General features: G+C 44.7%; 1 protein-coding gene across 3 annotated transcripts in view; it reads left to right on the plus strand.

Moving 5' to 3' along the window:
• VSIG10 (V-set and immunoglobulin domain containing 10) overlaps positions 1 to 16,709 on the plus strand; it is a 37,785-nt gene that overhangs the window by 4,493 nt on the left and 16,583 nt on the right. The window contains exons 1-3 of one of the 3 annotated variants that reach the window (XM_070220092.1): positions 5,523 to 6,245; positions 6,751 to 7,032; positions 15,480 to 15,782. In XM_070220092.1, the coding sequence (XP_070076193.1) occupies positions 6,215 to 6,245; positions 6,751 to 7,032; positions 15,480 to 15,782 (616 nt within the window). In that variant the 5' untranslated portion in view covers positions 5,523 to 6,214. Of the gene's footprint in view, positions 1 to 5,522; positions 6,246 to 6,750; positions 7,033 to 15,479; positions 15,783 to 16,709 lie in introns of those variants that run through there. The other 2 variants (XM_001489301.5, XM_005612570.4) reach the window with 2 other exon arrangements.

A 16,709-nucleotide genomic window follows, 5' to 3' on the forward strand; every position in this document is an offset into this window, starting at 1 on the left:
TGAGATTTCAGTTATACATTATTGTTAGTAATGTTGTGGGTACACCACTTCACCCTTTGTGCCCTCCCCCCACCCTCCCTTTTCCCTGGTAACCACTGATCGGTTCTCCATGTCTATATGTTAACTTCCACCTATAAGTGGGGTCATACAGAGTTCGTCTTTGTCTGGCTTATTTCGCTTAACATAATACCCTCAAGGTCCATCCATGTTGATGCGAATGGAACAATTTAGTCCTTTTTTATGGCTGAGTAGTATTCCATTGTGTATATATACCATATCTTCTTTATCCAGTCGTCAGTTTCTGGGCATTTAGGTTGGTTCCACATCTTGGCTATGTAAATAATGCTGCGATGAACATAGGGGTGCATGGGACTCTTGGGATTGCTGATTTCAGGTTCTTTGGATAGATGCCCAGTAATGGGATGGCTGGGTCATAGGGTATTTCTATTTTTAACTTTTTGAGAAATCTCCATACTGTTTTCCATAGTGGTTGCACTAGTTTGCATTCCCACCAACAGTGTATGAGGGTTCCTTTTTCTCCACAACCTCCCCAACATTTGTCACTTTTGGTTTTGGATATTTTTGCCAATCTGACGGGTGTAAGGTGATATATCAGTGTAGTTTTGATTTGCATTTCCCTGATGATTAATGATGATGAACATCTTTTCATGTTTTTATTGGCCATACTTATATCTTCTTTGGAGAAATGTCTGTTCATGTCCTCTGCCCATTTTTTGATCAGGTTGTTTGTTTTTTTGTTGTTAAGCTGTGTGAGTTCTCTGTATATTATGGTTATTAATCCTTTGTCGGATAAGTAGCTTGTAAATATTTTTTCCCAATTAGTGGGCTGTTTTTTTGGTTCAATCCTGTTTTCCCTTGCTTTGAAGAAACTCTTTAGTCTGATGAAGTCCCATTTGTTTATTCTTTCTATTGTTTCCCTCATCTGAGGAGTTATAGTGTCCAAAAAGATTCTTTTGAAACTGATGTCAAAGAGTGTACTGCCTATATTCTCTTCTAGAAGACTTATTGTTTCAGGCCTAATTTTTAAGTCTTTGATCCATTTTGAGTTTATTTTTGTGAATGGTGAAAAAGAATGGTCGATTTTCATTCTTTTACATGTGGCTGTCCAGTTATCCCAGCACCATTTGTTGAAGAGACTTTCTTTTCTCCATTGTAGGCCCTCAGCTCCTTTGTCGAAGATTAGCTGTCCATAGATGTGTGGTTTTATCTCTGGGCTTTCAATTCTGTTCCATTGATCTGTGCACCTGTTTTTGTACCAGTACCATGCTGTTTTGATTACTGTAGCTTTGTAGTATGTTTTGAAATCGGGGATTGTGATGCCTCCGGCTTTGTTTTTCTTACTCAGGATGGATTTAGCAATTCGCGGTCTTTTGCTGCCCCATATGAATTTTAGGATTCTTTGTTCAATTTCTGTAAAGAATGTTCTTGGGATTCTGATTGGGATAGCGTTGAATCTGTAGATTGCTTTAGGTAGTATGGACATTTTAACTATGTTTATTCTTCCAGTCCATGTGCATGGAATGTCTTTCCATCTCTTTATGTCGTCATCAATTTCTTTCAGGAAAGTCTTGTAGTTTTCATTGTATAAATCTTTCACTTCCTTGGTTAAATTTATCCCTAGGTATTTTATTCTTTTCGTTGCGATTGTGAATGGGATTGAGTTCTTGAGTTCTTTTTCTGTTGGTTCATTTTTAGTGTATAGAAATGCTACTGATTTATGTATGTTGATTTTATACCCTGCAACTTTGCTGTAGCTGTTGATTGTTTCTAATAGTTTTCCTATGGATTCTTTGGGGTTTTCTATATATAAGATCATGTCGTCTGCAAACGCGAGAGTTTTACTTCTTCATTGCCTGTTTGGATTCCTTTTATTTCTGTTTCCTGCCTAATTGCTCTGGCCAACACCTCCAGCACTATGTTGAACAGAATTGGTGAAAGTGGGCACCCTTGTCTTGTTCCTGTCCTCAGAGGGATGGCTTTCAGTTTTTGTCCGTTGAGTATGATATTGGCTGTGGGTTTGTCATATATGGCCTTTATTATGTTGAGGTACTTTCCTTCTATACCCATTTTATTGAGGGTTTTTATCATAAGTGGGTGTTGGATCTTGTCAAATGCTTTCTCTGCATCTATTGAGATGATCATGTGGTTTTTGTTTCTCATTTTGTTAATGTAGTGTATCACGTTGATTGACATGCGGATGTTGAACCATCCCTGTGTCCCTGGTATAAATCCCACTTGATCATGGTGTATAATCTTTTTGATGTATTGCTGTATTCAGTTTGCCAGAATTTTGTTGAGGATTTTTGCATCTGTGTTCATCAGTGATATCAGCCTGTAGTTCTCCTTCTTTGTGTTGTCCTTGTCCGGTTTGGGGATCAGAGTGATGTTGGCTTCATAGAATGTGTTGGGGAGTACTCCATCTTCCTCAATTTTCTGGAATAGTTTGAGAAGGATAGGTATTAAATCTTTGAATGTTTGGTAGAATTCTCCAGAGAAGCCATCTGGTCCTGGACTCTTATTTTTGGGGAGGTTTGTGATTACTGTTTCTATTTCTTTACTTGTGATTGGCCTATTCAGATTCTCCATTTCTTCCTGATTCAGTTTGGGGAGGTTGTAAGAGTCCAGGAATTTGTCCATTTCTTCTAGGTTGTTCAATTTGTTGACCTATAGTTTTTCATAGTATTCTCTTATGATCCCTTGTATTTCTTTGGTATCTGTTGTGATTTCTCCTCTCTCATTCCTAATTTTATTTACTTGAGATTTCTCTCTTCTTTTCTTGGTGAGTCTGGCCAAGGGTTTGTCGATTTTGTTAATTTTTTCGAAGAACCAACTCTTTGTTTCATTGATCCTTTCTACTGTCTTTTTAGTTTCAATATCGTTTATTTCTGCTCTTATTTTTATTATTTCCCTCCTTCTACTGACTCTGGGCTTTGTTTGTTCTTCTTTTTCTAGTTCTGTTAGATGTCGTTTGAGGTTGCTTATGTGAGCTTTTTCTTGTTTTGTGAGGTGACCCTGTATTGCGATGAAGTTCCCTCTTAGGACTGCTTTTGCTGCATCCCAAATGATTTGGTATGACGTGTTCTCATTTTCATTTGTCTCCAGATAATATTTGATTTCTTCTTTAATTTCTTCAATAATCCATTGTTTGTTCAGTAGCGTGTTGTTTAGTCTCCACATTTTTGCACGTTTCTCTGCTTTATTCTTGTAGTTGATTTCTAGTTTCATAGCATTGTGATCAGAAAAAATGCTTGATATTATTTCAACTCTCTTGTATTTATTGATGCTTGCTTTGTTTCCCAAAATATGGTCTATTCTTGAGAATGTTCCATGCACACTTGAGAAGAATGTGTAGCCTGCTGTTTTTGGATGAAGTGTTCTATATATATCTATTAAGTCCATCTGGTCTAATTTTTCATTTAATTCTATAATTTCCTTGTTGATTTTCTGTCTGGATGTTCTATCCATTGGTGTTAATGGGGTGTTGAGGTCCCCTACTATTATAGTATTGTTGTTGATGTCTTCTTTTAGTTCTGTTAAGAGTTGCTTTACAAATTTTGGTGCTCCTCTGTTGGGTGCGTATATATTTACAAGTGTTATGTCTTCTTGGTGGAGAGTCCCTTTTATCATTATATACAGTCCCTCTTTGTCTTTCTTTACCTGTTTTGCTTTGAAGTCTACTTTGTCTGATATTAATATAGCGACACCTGCTTTCTTTTGTTCATTATTAGCTTGGAGTATTGTCTTCCATCCCTTCACTCTGAGTCTGTGTTTGTCTTTGGGGCTGAGGTGTGTTTCCTGGAGGCAGCATATTGTTGGGTCTTGTTCTTTGATCCATCCTGCCACTCTGTGTCTTTTGATTGGAGAGTTCAATCCATTTACATTTAGAGTGATTATTGAAATGTGGGGGCCTACTGCTGCCATTTTACGTCTTGTTTTCCGGTTCTCTTGAATTTCCTTTGTGTCTCGTCCCATGGTTTAGTCTGTTCTGATGGAGAGCTGCTACTCTCTGTTGTTGTCCTTCTACTTATCTCCTTTGCTCTTGGTTTTGTAGTCCTTTTCCTTCTTTTGATTTTTCAGGAATGAGGGTTTTCCTGAGCATTTCTTGAAGAGGAGGTTTGGTGGCAATGAACTCCCTTAATTTTTGTTTATCTGGGGAAGTTTTTATTTCTCCATCGTATTTGAAGGATATTTTCTCTGGGTGGAGAATTCTTGGCTGCAGGTTTTTGTCCTTCAGATTTTTGAATATATCACTCCACTCTCTTCTAGCCTGTAAAGTTTCTGCTGAGAAATCTGCTGAAAGCCTGATGGGGGTTCCTTTGTAGGTAAATTTCTTCTGCCTGGCTGCCCTTAGTATTCTCTCCTTGTCGTTGACTTTTGCTAGCTTCACTACTATATGTCTTGGGGTTGGTCTACTTGCATTGACAAAGTTTGGAGATCTATTGGCTTCTGTCACATGAAGTTCCATCTCTCTCCCCAGGTTTGGGAAGTTCTCAGCCATTATTTCTTTGAATAGGCTTTCTGTCCCTTTCTCCTTGTCTTCTCCCTCTGGTATACCTATAATCCTTAGGTTGCATCTCCTAATTGCATCAGATAATTCTCGGAGAGTTTCTTCATTTCTTTTTAGTCTTAGCTCTCTCTCCTCCTCTGCCTGCAGCATTTCCATATTCCTCTCTTCCAAATTGCTAATTCTTTCCTCCATATTATCGGCCCTGCTGTTCAGCGCGTCTAGATTTTTCTTAATCTCCTCTATTGTGTTCTTCATTTCCAGTATTTCTGTTTGGTTCTTCTTTATAGTATCGAACTCTTTTGTGACATAGCTCCTGAACTCGTTGAGTAGTCTATCTGAATTCTCTTTTAACTCACTGAGTTTTTTAATGATGGCTGTTTTGAAGTCATCATCATTTAGGTTGTATATTTCATTGTCTTTGGGATTGTTTTCTGTGTGTTTGTCATTTTCCTTCTGTTCTGGAGATTTAATATATTTTTTCATATTGCTAGATTTGTGCCTCCGCATAGAGATAGAGTTTAGTTACTGCTTCCACTTGTTTCTACTGGTGTGGTGGGGGGACAGCTGTTTATATTGCTCCAACCAGGAACCCTATCAGCTGTTGCTAACTGGGCCTGGGCCCCTCCTCACAGTCACAGTGATCCTGTGGGTTCCCTCTTCAGCTGTGGAGGCCGTCACAGGGGGGCTTCAGACTGCTGGTGCCTACTGTTGCAGACCACCTAGACGTGCTCCCTCCTTAGGTTCTGCAGCAGTGTTATGGGCTTTCCCAGTGGCCAGGGGCAGGATCACTTATATTTGCAGCTCTGTCACTGTCGGTGCCCACAAAATCTCGCTTGTCCACTATGGGCCACAGCAGAGCTATGGGAATTTTCTACAGTCTGTGGTTAGCTCGCCTAGCTATGCTACTTTTGTCCCAGGGTCTTCCAGCCTTGTGGTTGCCAGATGGGTGCTCTCTACTAGTGCTGTGCAGAGGCTATCACTGAGGCTTCTGTGAGACTGTAGAGTTTTCCCCTGGGCCACAGAGCCGGGTCGCTGGAACTCCACCCAGCCCCAGTCCTCTCCCATAGGATCTCGGGGAGCCCATTGCCCTGTCTAGGGGATAGCTGGATACCTTGAGTTCAGTGGCAGCTGGTCGGCTGCCGCCCTGCCTGGGATTCTCCTCTTTGGGACCCTCCCGGCGTTGTGGATGCTGGGTGAGGCCTCTCCGATAATGGCCGGTAAAGACCCTGCCTGCTGCCCGGACGGGACTTCAGAGTTTCTCCCCCAGGCCAAGTAGCTGGCCGCTGGAGCTCCACCCAGCCCTGGTCCTCTCCCAGGAGATCTCCGGTAGTCCCGAGCCCCTCCTGGGCGAAAGCCTGGTCAGTGGAGCCGGCGGCGGCAGCTGGCCGGCCGGCGGGCCGTTTGGGATTCTCTCCGGGAGCCCCAAGGCGTTGTGGATGCTGGGCGGGGCCTCTCCGATAATGGCAGGGAAAGACTCTGCCTGCTGCTGGGACTGAACTCTAGAGTTTCTCCCCCGGGCCGCGTAGCCAGCCGCTGGAGCTCCACCCAGGCCCGGACCTCTCCCAGGAGATCTCCGGTAGTCCTGATTCCCTCCCGGGCGGAAGCCCGGTCAGAGGAGCCGGCGGCGGCAGCTGGCAGGCCGGCGCGCTGCTTGGGATTCTCTCCGGGATCCTCCAGGCGTTGTGGATGCTGGGTGGGACCTCTCCACTAACGGCAGGTAGGGGTTTTCCCCACTGCCTCCGGTGTGTAACTCTGGAGCTTCCCTCTGGGCTCAGGTGTAATTGCAGGGGGCTTAGGTAGGGCTCTGTTCACCTGTTTCCACTGTCGCTCCTCTGGTGTGCACTCCCTCCTGTCCTTGGTGTGCGGCAATGTTCTGGGGGCGTCCACTGGAAGAAAGCTGCCCGCAGGCTCTAGGCTGTTCAGGGGTCGGGGTCAGAGAGTTTTCACCTATCTCCACCTCCTCCCAGAGGGAAGTCTGTCCGCCTTGTGATGCATAGCAGTGTGGGTCTCTCTAATGTCCTGAGATGCTATATAGATATCCTTTGTCAAGCGATGAATGTCCAATTAGTTGTAGATTCGAAGGGGGAGAGACAAAGAAGTCTGCTCATCTTGGATCTTCCTCCTGTTTTTTTTTTTTTTTTAAATTCTAATAGAGGGGCTGCAAAAAGGAGATCCTTCAGAGATCAGTAAAGGTAGTCACAGCCTGACCTTTCCTTGTACAGGGTTGGAGGCTGCTGTCATCGGAGAAGTGCATGAGAACATTACTCTGCCCTGTGGCGACATCTCGGGACCGAGGGGCCTAGTGACCTGGTACCGCAATGACTCAGAGCCCGTCTTCCTCCTGTCCTCGAATTCCAGCCTCCCACCAGCCGAGCCGCGCTTCTCCCTGGCGAATGCCAGCTCCCTGCACATTGAGGCGCTGAGCCTGCAGGATGAGGGGAACTACACCTGCCGGGAGGTCCTGAACGAGACTCAGTGGTTCCAAGTGTGGCTGCAGGTGGCCAGTAAGTGGGATGGGAGCAGACTGGGGCTGGCTGGTGAGGTGCTCACAGCCTTGGACAGGAGGAGGGCTTGGGAGTCGATGGCCTGAGCTTCATTCCGGGCTCTGCCTCCTGTGTGCTGGGTGACCTCTCGCACCAGTATTTCCTCATCTGTAAAATGGGGATGAAAAGAAGTCCTGCCTCACAGAATTGCTGTGACGGATACCAGTTTATAAAGTGCCGTAAACAGTTCCTGGAATATTGGTTAGTGATTACTTTCGACTTGTTGTTAATATTATCCTTACCATTAATATCATTTTATTATGCAGCAAAGTCAGAGTATAAAGTAATCGAGTCAGCCTGCCTGAGTTCCACTCCTAAGGCTGTTGCTTAATTCTCTATTATCTTGAGTAAGTAGCTTAATATCTCGGAGCTTCGATTTTTCTTATTTGTTAACTGGGGACAAAATACTGCATGCCTGATCCCGTACGTGCCCTTATGCTACAGTGCTCAGTACAGGGCTTGGCATGAGCTACTGTTACTACTGTGCTTTCCAAAAACAGTCTCTCATGTCTGTCAATAGACATGTGTGAATTTAGAACAGGGGTTGGCAGACTACAGCCTGTGTGCCACATCCAGCCTGCTGCCTATTTTTGTATGGCCTGTAAGCTACAAATATTTTTTTACCTTTTTAAACAGTTGAAAATAAATCAAAAGAAGCATAAGATTTGTGATGTGAAAATATATGGAATTCAAATTTCAGTGTCCATAAAGAAGGTTTTCTTGGAACACAGCCACACTCATCCATTTACATATTATCTCTGACTGCCCTTGGCAGAGTTGAGTGGCCGTAACACAGATTGTATGGCCTGCAAAGCCTAAAATATTTATTCTCTGGCCCTTTACAGAAAAAGTTTGCTGGTCACAGGTTTAGAGGGACATGCACATTCTATATCCAGGTTGTGTAGTTTAGTAGAAATGCTCATATGATCATTTTACTGCTCCCTAGTTTCCTCGTCTGTAAAATAAGAATTTACTCATTCCTTTATTCCACATATATTTATTGAGAGCTTGATGCCAAGCACTGTTCCAGGTATTGGACCACAGGCGTGAACAGGATGGACAAGATCCCTGCATGCGTGGAGCTGACATCCTAGAGGGAGAAGACGGACCGTAAACCAGTGAACGAAAGCATCAGGCAATATCAGAGTGCAAGGCTATGCAGAGAATTGAGATGGGGTGATGTGATTCTCTGAAACACTAAATTGGGGGATCAGAGAGGAGCTTTTGGAGGGTGTGACATCAAAGCTAATTGATAAGTAAGGAGCCAGTTGTGCAAAGAGGAGACAGAGAGCGATCCAGTAGGACCTACGACCAGTGCCAGATGGGTAGAGCATGGTGCACGTGCAGACGGGGAGAAGGTTGGTGTGGTGCGAGCCCAGTGTGTGAGAGGGTAGGATGTGTGAGACGGGGGAGGCAGGGCCACACTGTGGGGGCCGGGGAGGCCTCATGTTGTGTTGAACTATGCCCCCCAAAAAGATATAGTGAAGTCCTAACTCCTGGTACCTGTAAATGTGACCTTATTTGGAAATGGGGTCTTTGCAGATGTAATGAAATTAAGATGAGGTCATTAGGCTGGACCAAAATTGACTGGCATTCTCATAAGAGGAGGAAAATGCATGTGAATACAGAGACACACGGGGAGAACATCATATAACGACAGAGGCAGAGACTGGAGTGATGTAGCTGTAAGCCAAGGCATGCCAAGGACTGATGGCCAACACCAGACATGAGGGAAGAGGCAAGGAAGGACTCTCCCCTAGAGCCTTTGGAGGGAGTGTGGCTCTTCTGAAACCTCGGTCTCCGGCCTCTAGAACGTGAGGGAATCAATTGCTGTTGTTTGAAGCCATCTAGTTGTTGGTACCTTATTAAGGCAGCCCCAGGAACGAATACACCTAGTAAGGAATTGGGATTTTATTCTGGGTACAGGGGAAACTCTTGGAGCTTTAAGCAGGTGTGTGGATTATTTGAATTACACATGGAGAATGTATGTGTGTGGTCTTGAGAAGGACTGATAAAATAAACACAGGAACGCCAACTGGAGGTACGAAATGTTGGTAGCCAAAGCCAGGGTGGCAGCAGTGGCCCTGGTGAAAATGAACAGGTTCAGAAAATATTTTGGAGGTAGACCAGTGAGACTCGCTGGTGGATTAGAAGTGGAGAAGGAAGGAAAGAGAGGTTTCCAGAATGCTTCTAGATGTTTGGATGGTCTCTAAGGTTTCCGCCAACTCTCAAGGCTTATGGAATTTGTGAGCGCAGTGTTTTTGTGTCTGGAGATGCCACAGCTGAATTGCTGAATGGCCAGGAATGAATGTGGGTGGAACGAAAAATGCCACCCATTTTGGCCCAGATCTTTTCAGTTCCCACTGTGAGCCTATGGGCGAGTGCTGGCAGGCCTCCCTTCCTCCGGGGGCCAAACAGTAATTAATAATTCCTTCATGTCGGTCTCTCATCAATAAATATCTTCTCTTTTGACCACAGAGGGTACAGTGGCAATACAGCATTTTGGTTTTTTTATCATCGCTCTCTCCAGTTTATGATGACTCTATCTGACACTGATTTATTAATCATTGCCTAAGTTTATTGGAGGATTGATTAGTTTCATTATTGCCCTGTAGGGAGATAAATGCAAGCCCTTCTTATGATGAAAATGAACTTACATCTTAAAAAATATCACTAAACTGAAATGGCGCTTTGGGCTCCCTGAGTTACAGTGGTACAATTCGTATTACAGAAACTTCTTTATTTGGAAACATAGGATGTCCCTGACTAGTGTCGGGCTTGTTGATAAAAACAGGACACAGACTATCTTAGTTCGGGTTGCTATACCAAAAATAACATAGGCTGGGTGGCTTAAACAACAAACATTTATTTCTCATGGTTCTGGAGGCTGGAAGTCCAAGATTAGGTGCCGGCAGATCCAGTGTCTGGCAAAGCCCCTTCCTGGTTTGCACATAAATGTCTTCTCATTGTGCCCTCACATGGTGGAGGGCAGAGAGAGGAAGCAAGCTTTCTGGGGTCTCTCCTTATAAGGGCACTAATCCCATTCAGGAGGACTCTATGCTCATGACCTAATCACCTCCCGAACACGCACCTCCTAACACCGTCACACTGGGGACAGGCTTCAGCATATGAATTTGTGGGGGATACAGACATTCAGTCCATAGCACAGACATCCTCTGGTTTCACATACACCAGAGCCCTCTAGAATCTCAGGCCTTGTTCCCATCCAGGAGAACCCCAGGCAAACACCAGACCCCTCCGGGCATCAGAGAACCCCTTCTTGCTCTTGCGACAGCAGGCAAAGGGGAGGCCTTGGCATCTCAGATTGGAACTTGGCCCTCATTTCTGCATAGAAGATTTAGTTATGATGGCTTTATAGTATATTTTGAATTCAGGGCATGTGATACCTCCAGCTTATTGTTTTTTCTCAGGATTGCTTTGGCTATCTAGGGTCTTTTGTTATTCCATATAAATTTTAGGATTCTTTGTTCTATTTCTGTGAAGAATGTCATTGGGATTCTGACTGGGATTGCATTGAATCTATAGATTGCTTTGGGTAGTATGGACATTTTAACTATATTTATTCTTCTAATCCCTGAGCACGGAATAGCTTTCCCTTTCTTTGTGTCTCCTCCAATTTCTTTCAATAATGTCATATAGTTTTCAGCATAGAAGATTTGAGAATATGGATTAGGCTTGATCCAATCACTATTTCTTGGAGGGCGGTGGTATTGCTGAGTGGCTGAGGGCGTACACTCTGAGGTCCAGCTGCCTGGATCCAAATCCAGTCCTGCAGGCTGTTGTCCTTGTGACCTTGGGGGAAGTCACCTGCACTCCTCTCACTTTAGTTTTGTCATCTGTGAAATCAGGGGTAATGGTGGAAACTCGGCACAGATTTACTGCTCACATTCATGAAATGAACATGCCAGCTCTCAGCACAGAGCTAGGCACACTGTATGCCTTTGGCCCATGTACCTCGATCAACTGGTTAAGCAGGTGGCAGATTCCTCTGGGAAAAATGCATCTCAAATTCCCAGCAATTGGTTAGCGTCTGGGCCTTTTGAACAGGAGTTGCTGTTGGTCAGGGACTCTGTGTGCCTAGATTTTGCTTCTATCTTTTCACTGACGTGGTTGATAACTTAGTCTCTTAAGGAGAAAAGTTTGCAAACATTCTAACATGCCCTTGGAAGCTAGAAAAAAATTCCAATATGTGACAAGTTGTTATTTGTGAGTGACACTGAATGTAGGAATGGCCAGAGATGCTGTAGAAACACGAAGCGGGCTGTATGAAGGCCGGTAGCTTCCCCTCCTTACCACTTGGATCTCTGCTTATTGATCGGTGGGCCTTTGGTGCCTCTGCCTTCCAGGGAATCAGGTTTTCTATAGGCCTGGGGTGATTCAACCTACCTGGAATGGGCACCGCAACGTGATTTTTGTTATTCATCTCAGGACGACAGAGTCTGCGCCGTTACTTGTTAATTTAATGGTGCGGTTGAAGAGACTTACCATCAGGATTGGGGCTGCTGCTCCAGAGAGTACAGAAACCCCTTAGCATAGAGCCGTTCAGGGCTGCTGTGGCATTTATTTTATTGACTTACCCTCTCCTGCCTCCAGATTGGGGTGAATATGAGGTTAGAACTGCTGTGTGTTTATCTGCAGAAAGGCTGGAGGGACGGAGAAGGTAGCATAGACCTTAAGACATTCCAGTAGACTTTGTGCTTCTTTGAGCTTCTTTGTGCCCTTATGCATTGGGGAGCTGAGTGATCACGCTAAAGATTAGTCCGTGAAAGACTGCAGTCAGAGTTCATGGAACACGGGGCCAGACTCTCCCTGTGTCTATTATCTCAGGCCAAACAAGGGTCGAGGGAGCATTGGAGCTGGTTGGCACCTGGGTAATGAGGAAGCTGGTTTGTATGAACCTCCAGGAACCCTTTTGGGTTCAGTTGGGGCTTGGGGGATGGGGAGTGCTCCTGTCTGGCCAGTGATGTGGCCGCCATTCCAGACTTCCAGGAAAGAGTTTCAGGAAAGTCCCACATTCCCTGACTAATTGGGCCCATCGGATTTGCACTTGTTCTTTGTTGGCAGTGGTGACACTGTGCCTTGTCACAACATAAGCATAAGAAGAACATAAACATAAGAAGAGAGACTGTTGGCTTCCATCAGAAGATGGATAATCCTTGCCCATGGATTGATTCATTTGAGTCTTGCCAAGCTCATCTGAAGCAGAGATAGGTGTTTATAAGAGGCTGAAGACCTTTGGGTTCTGGCTTTTGGGATGGGATCGGCAGTCATCAGGGAGCTCAGGAGGCAGTGAGGTTGTCGCAGTTGTTTCTATGTTCAGTCTCTGAAAGTGATATCAAAACAGTCTCTGTAAGTTTTCCCAAGGATCTCATCCCACCGTAGAACTATAGGTATGTCCCCTGATTAGTAGAGACTGCCTAGTATATTCTTAGGTCATTTTCAAATAGAAAATACTGGTATAAAGAGTAAATGCCTACTGATAGATAGTGGTAGATTGTTCTAGAACGGGAATCAAACTTTTTCTGTAGAGGGCCAGATGGTTGATATTTTAGACTTCATGGGCCAATGGGTAATATTGAGGATATTATATAAGTACTTATAAAACAAGAGAGAAAACATATTTCCACATTTTTTTCTTGACAAAATTCAAAATATAATAATTACTGTTTTTATAGTACAGTGTAGTGAAAAGAATGGAATTTATTTTTGGGAGGATAACATTTCACTTAATTGGGGTTCAAAGTTAGTGTTCACTCTCATCAAATCCACTGCAAATGTTCATCTATAAACATCGTTATTAGCTTGTGGGCTGTGCAAAAACAGACAGTGGATCATCATTTGCTAGAGCCTGTCACTGAATCAGTCTGCGCATATACCTCTGATAACAAAACCAGGTAAGATTTATAGGACGTTGACCACATGTCAAACACCAGGCTAGTGTTTTGCTTATATTTTCTCATTGGATCCTTCAGGAACCCAGTGATAGAATTATTACTGTTCTTTTCATTTGAAAGGAAGGACAGGAAAGTACGAATGAGAGGGGTGAGCACTTGACCAAGGTTTTGTGTCTTTAAGTGGCAACAAGATTTACACCCAGTTCTGTCTGAATTCAGAGTACAAGCGCATAACCACTAGGCTCAGGCATCCAACCAAGAAAGAGTTGAGAACTGAAACTGACAATGACTAAGGCCTCGATAAGATGCTGAACCTTTGTAACCACTCTATATTTTTATTTATTTGCCCTTTTATTTTTGTTTCCTCCCCCATTTGTCTATCTGATTACTACCATCACCCCGCAAGCAAAAAGGGCTGGTGGTTTCTCTAGGGATATCAAGGGGGCGGAGAGAGAGGTGGGAGGGAAGAAAATGGCTGCCTCCTTCTTTGTAGTAAATCAGAGTAGGGGAAGAACCCCAGGGAATCAAGAAGATGGTGTCAGCTTTAATTAAGTAAGCAGACTCAACCCAAGGGGTTTATAGCTGAGCTGTAACCTTTGAACACCTAATTCAGGAGGCCTTTCAGGTTCTCTCATTTTTTTTTTAACTCTTCCACCTGCTTCCTTCTCATCCATTCCCTGTTTCCTACCCCATTTCTTGCTGAGAACTGCGCTGGCCAAAAGCCCCTCCGAGCCAGTTTCTGGGAGTCCACACTGTCCATGCCAGGCCACTGTGGCCCTCCAGACGACAATCTGGAAGACCCAGGCTGTCCAGTGTAACACACTACCTTTGCTGGCCCGGGTGTGCTCTCAGTACTGCAGAGGTACGCTGCGCTTAGCTGGGTGCCTGCCAGCTGTGGGCACGCCCTGGGACCTGCTGCTCCACATACCTAACCAGCTAGCCAGCAACAGTGAATGGGACGTTTGAGCACCTCCCAAACCACAGTAGAATTTTTTCTGCACTCCCTTCTGGGAGGTGACATGATTGCAGCAAATCACTGCAACTATTAGGAGCCAGCCCCAACTTGACAAGCATATTGTCAAGAATATTGTCCTCAGAAACCCACAATTTCTGTAGTTATACAGTGACTCCAGACATAGATAAAGTAGATGCTGTATTTTGTGGGGTTCTGGGAAAGCCTTTTCCTTCCCCAAATAATTTTTCCCACTGGCCTATTTCTGTTCAAAATTCTACAGTCATAGATTTATTCCTTTGGCCATGCAGTGCCCTCCTAACTTCTTCTTTTTAAAAGAGGACATCTTTGGGAGGGGTGACACACTAAATGACTTTAGTATACACAGGTGTTAAGAATTATTCTTTTCATCAAAGGGGATGTCGGTGCATGGGTACCAACAGTGGGAAGGCATTTCTGGGGACAAGAAGTTCAGAAATGTGAGGGGAAACCAAGATAAGACCTAGCATTGATCAACTGCTTTCAACGTGCCAGGCACTGTTCTGAGTGCTCTACTGTAGTAACTCTTTTAATTGTCACCACAATCCCCTATGGTAGGTTCTAGCATCACCCCCATTTTACAGATGTGGAAATGGAGACTAGGAGAGGTTAAGTAATTTGTCCAAAGTCACACAGCTAGTAAGTGGAGTCCAGACTTGGAACTGGAACCAATGTTTCTGGTCTTTCAGTGTGAAATTGTGCTGTGTGTCCCGAAGACCACCTCCAGTTTTAGCGCTTCTCCAGGAGAACTCAGAGAACTCAGTGTGTAACATGATTATTACAGTGAAGGGATACGAAGCAGAATCAGCCAAGAGAAACGGTACACGGGTTAAGCCCAGGGAAAACCAGGAGGCAGCTTCCAAGGGTCCCTTCCCAGGGGCATCACATGGGACACGATTAATTCCCCCAGCAACAAGTTGTGGCCACACGTGTGAAATGCCGCCTACCAGGGAAGCTCCTTAGAGACTCAGCACCCTGGGTTTTTACTGGGGCTAGTCACGTAGGCATCCTCTGCCCAGCACATACCGAAATTCCAGACTCTCAGAGGGAAAGCAGGTGTTCAGCATAAACCACGCTGTTTGTACAAACAGCATAGGCACAGAGAGTCCCCCTCTTATCAGTTCTGGGAATGGTGAGAACTCTCCCGAAACCTAAGTTCTCAGCTGCCAGCCAAGGCCAACCTTGTAAGCAGGCCTTTCTAAGGACAGCAGACTCAGGCCTGCAGTGTCAGCTCTTTAGTGCACAGATAGCCTTTCCATTCACCAGTGTTTTTGAAGAGGAGCAATTCGCATATTCCCTTTTCTATAAGGATTGATAGCCCCCATAAGTCTCACGTAATCACTCAGGATTAAATAAGGGTACTTGCCGTAAGGGCACTTAGCATAGCATTTGTCACATAGTAAGTATTCCATATTGTCCTCATTGGCTGCTTCCTGATCATTTGTGTCTGCTGGAGCTCAAATGAACTCTCAAGTCTTCCCCATCCCCCCTGTTCTTCTCAGGCGGCCCCTATCAGCTTGAAGTCAACATTTCCACCACCGGCTCGCTCCCCAACGGCACCCTCTATGCAGCCCAGGGCTCCCAGGTGGATTTCAGCTGCAGGAGCAACTCCCGGCCTTCGCCTATGGTGGAGTGGTGGTTCCAGGCCCCGCATTCCAGGAACGAGCCCTTTGGAAACAACCTGACGGTCAGCTGTTTCACTCTGCTGCTGATGTCGAGAAACCTCCAAGGGAACTACACCTGTTCGGCCATGAACATGCTCAGTGGGAGGCATCGAAAGGTGACCACTGAGCTCCTTGTCTACTGTGCGTAAGCAGCACTCCCCGCCCCCACTTCCTCTCCTTGACCCTTTGTGAACTGCATGTTTGTGCCTCTTCCTTTTGTCGACAAAGGTGTGCCCGCTGCATGAGTCCTACCATGCTTCAGCATACACGGACACACCCAGGGGCTGCATGTCAGAGAGGGAGTCACCTCTTCTAGAAGCTTGCTGCTAAGTAGGGGTACAGAAGAGTCCCTGTGAGCCAGAGAGGGAATTAATGCCTAGCTTAATGCTTTTTTTTTTTAATTGAGATGAAAGTCCATAACATTAACCATTTTAAAATGTACAACTCAGTGGCATTTAGTACATTCACAATGTTGTGCAGCCATCACCTCTATCTAGTTCCAGAACATCTTCATCACCCCGAATGGAATCCCGTATCCATTAAGCAGTCCCTCCATCCCCTCTTCCCCCTCAGCCCCTGGCACCCGCCAGTCTGTTCTAGCTCCACGCATGCGCCTGCTCTGGACATTCCATATAAACGGAATCAGACACTATGTGGCCTTTTGTGACTGGCTTCTTTCTCTTAGCATCAAGTTTTTGAGATTCATCCATGTTGTAGCATGTGTCAGTACTGCCTTTCTTTTTATGGTTGAATAATATTCTGTTATATGGATAGACCACAATTTGTTTATTCATTCATCTATCCTCATGCACTCTATTCCTGAAGCCTGGGCCCTCTAGCACTGTTAGGAACCAGCATGAATCTTTATTTTTGGGGTGAGGAAATAACCAAATGCATTTAGACACAAATTTCCCAAACGAAAATAACTGTAGACACGCTGAGTATACTCATAATCGATGCTAACCAAAGGGAACATCAGAACAACAAATTAGTGGGCAGGATAATGACACATTATTTAATTCATGTTATTCAGAACTTTTATGTGTCTCTATGTTCTCTGTCATAAAT

The sequence above is a fragment of the Equus caballus genome, chromosome 8, assembly GCF_041296265.1.
Source record: "Equus caballus isolate H_3958 breed thoroughbred chromosome 8, TB-T2T, whole genome shotgun sequence".
Lineage (NCBI taxonomy): Eukaryota > Metazoa > Chordata > Mammalia > Perissodactyla > Equidae > Equus > Equus caballus.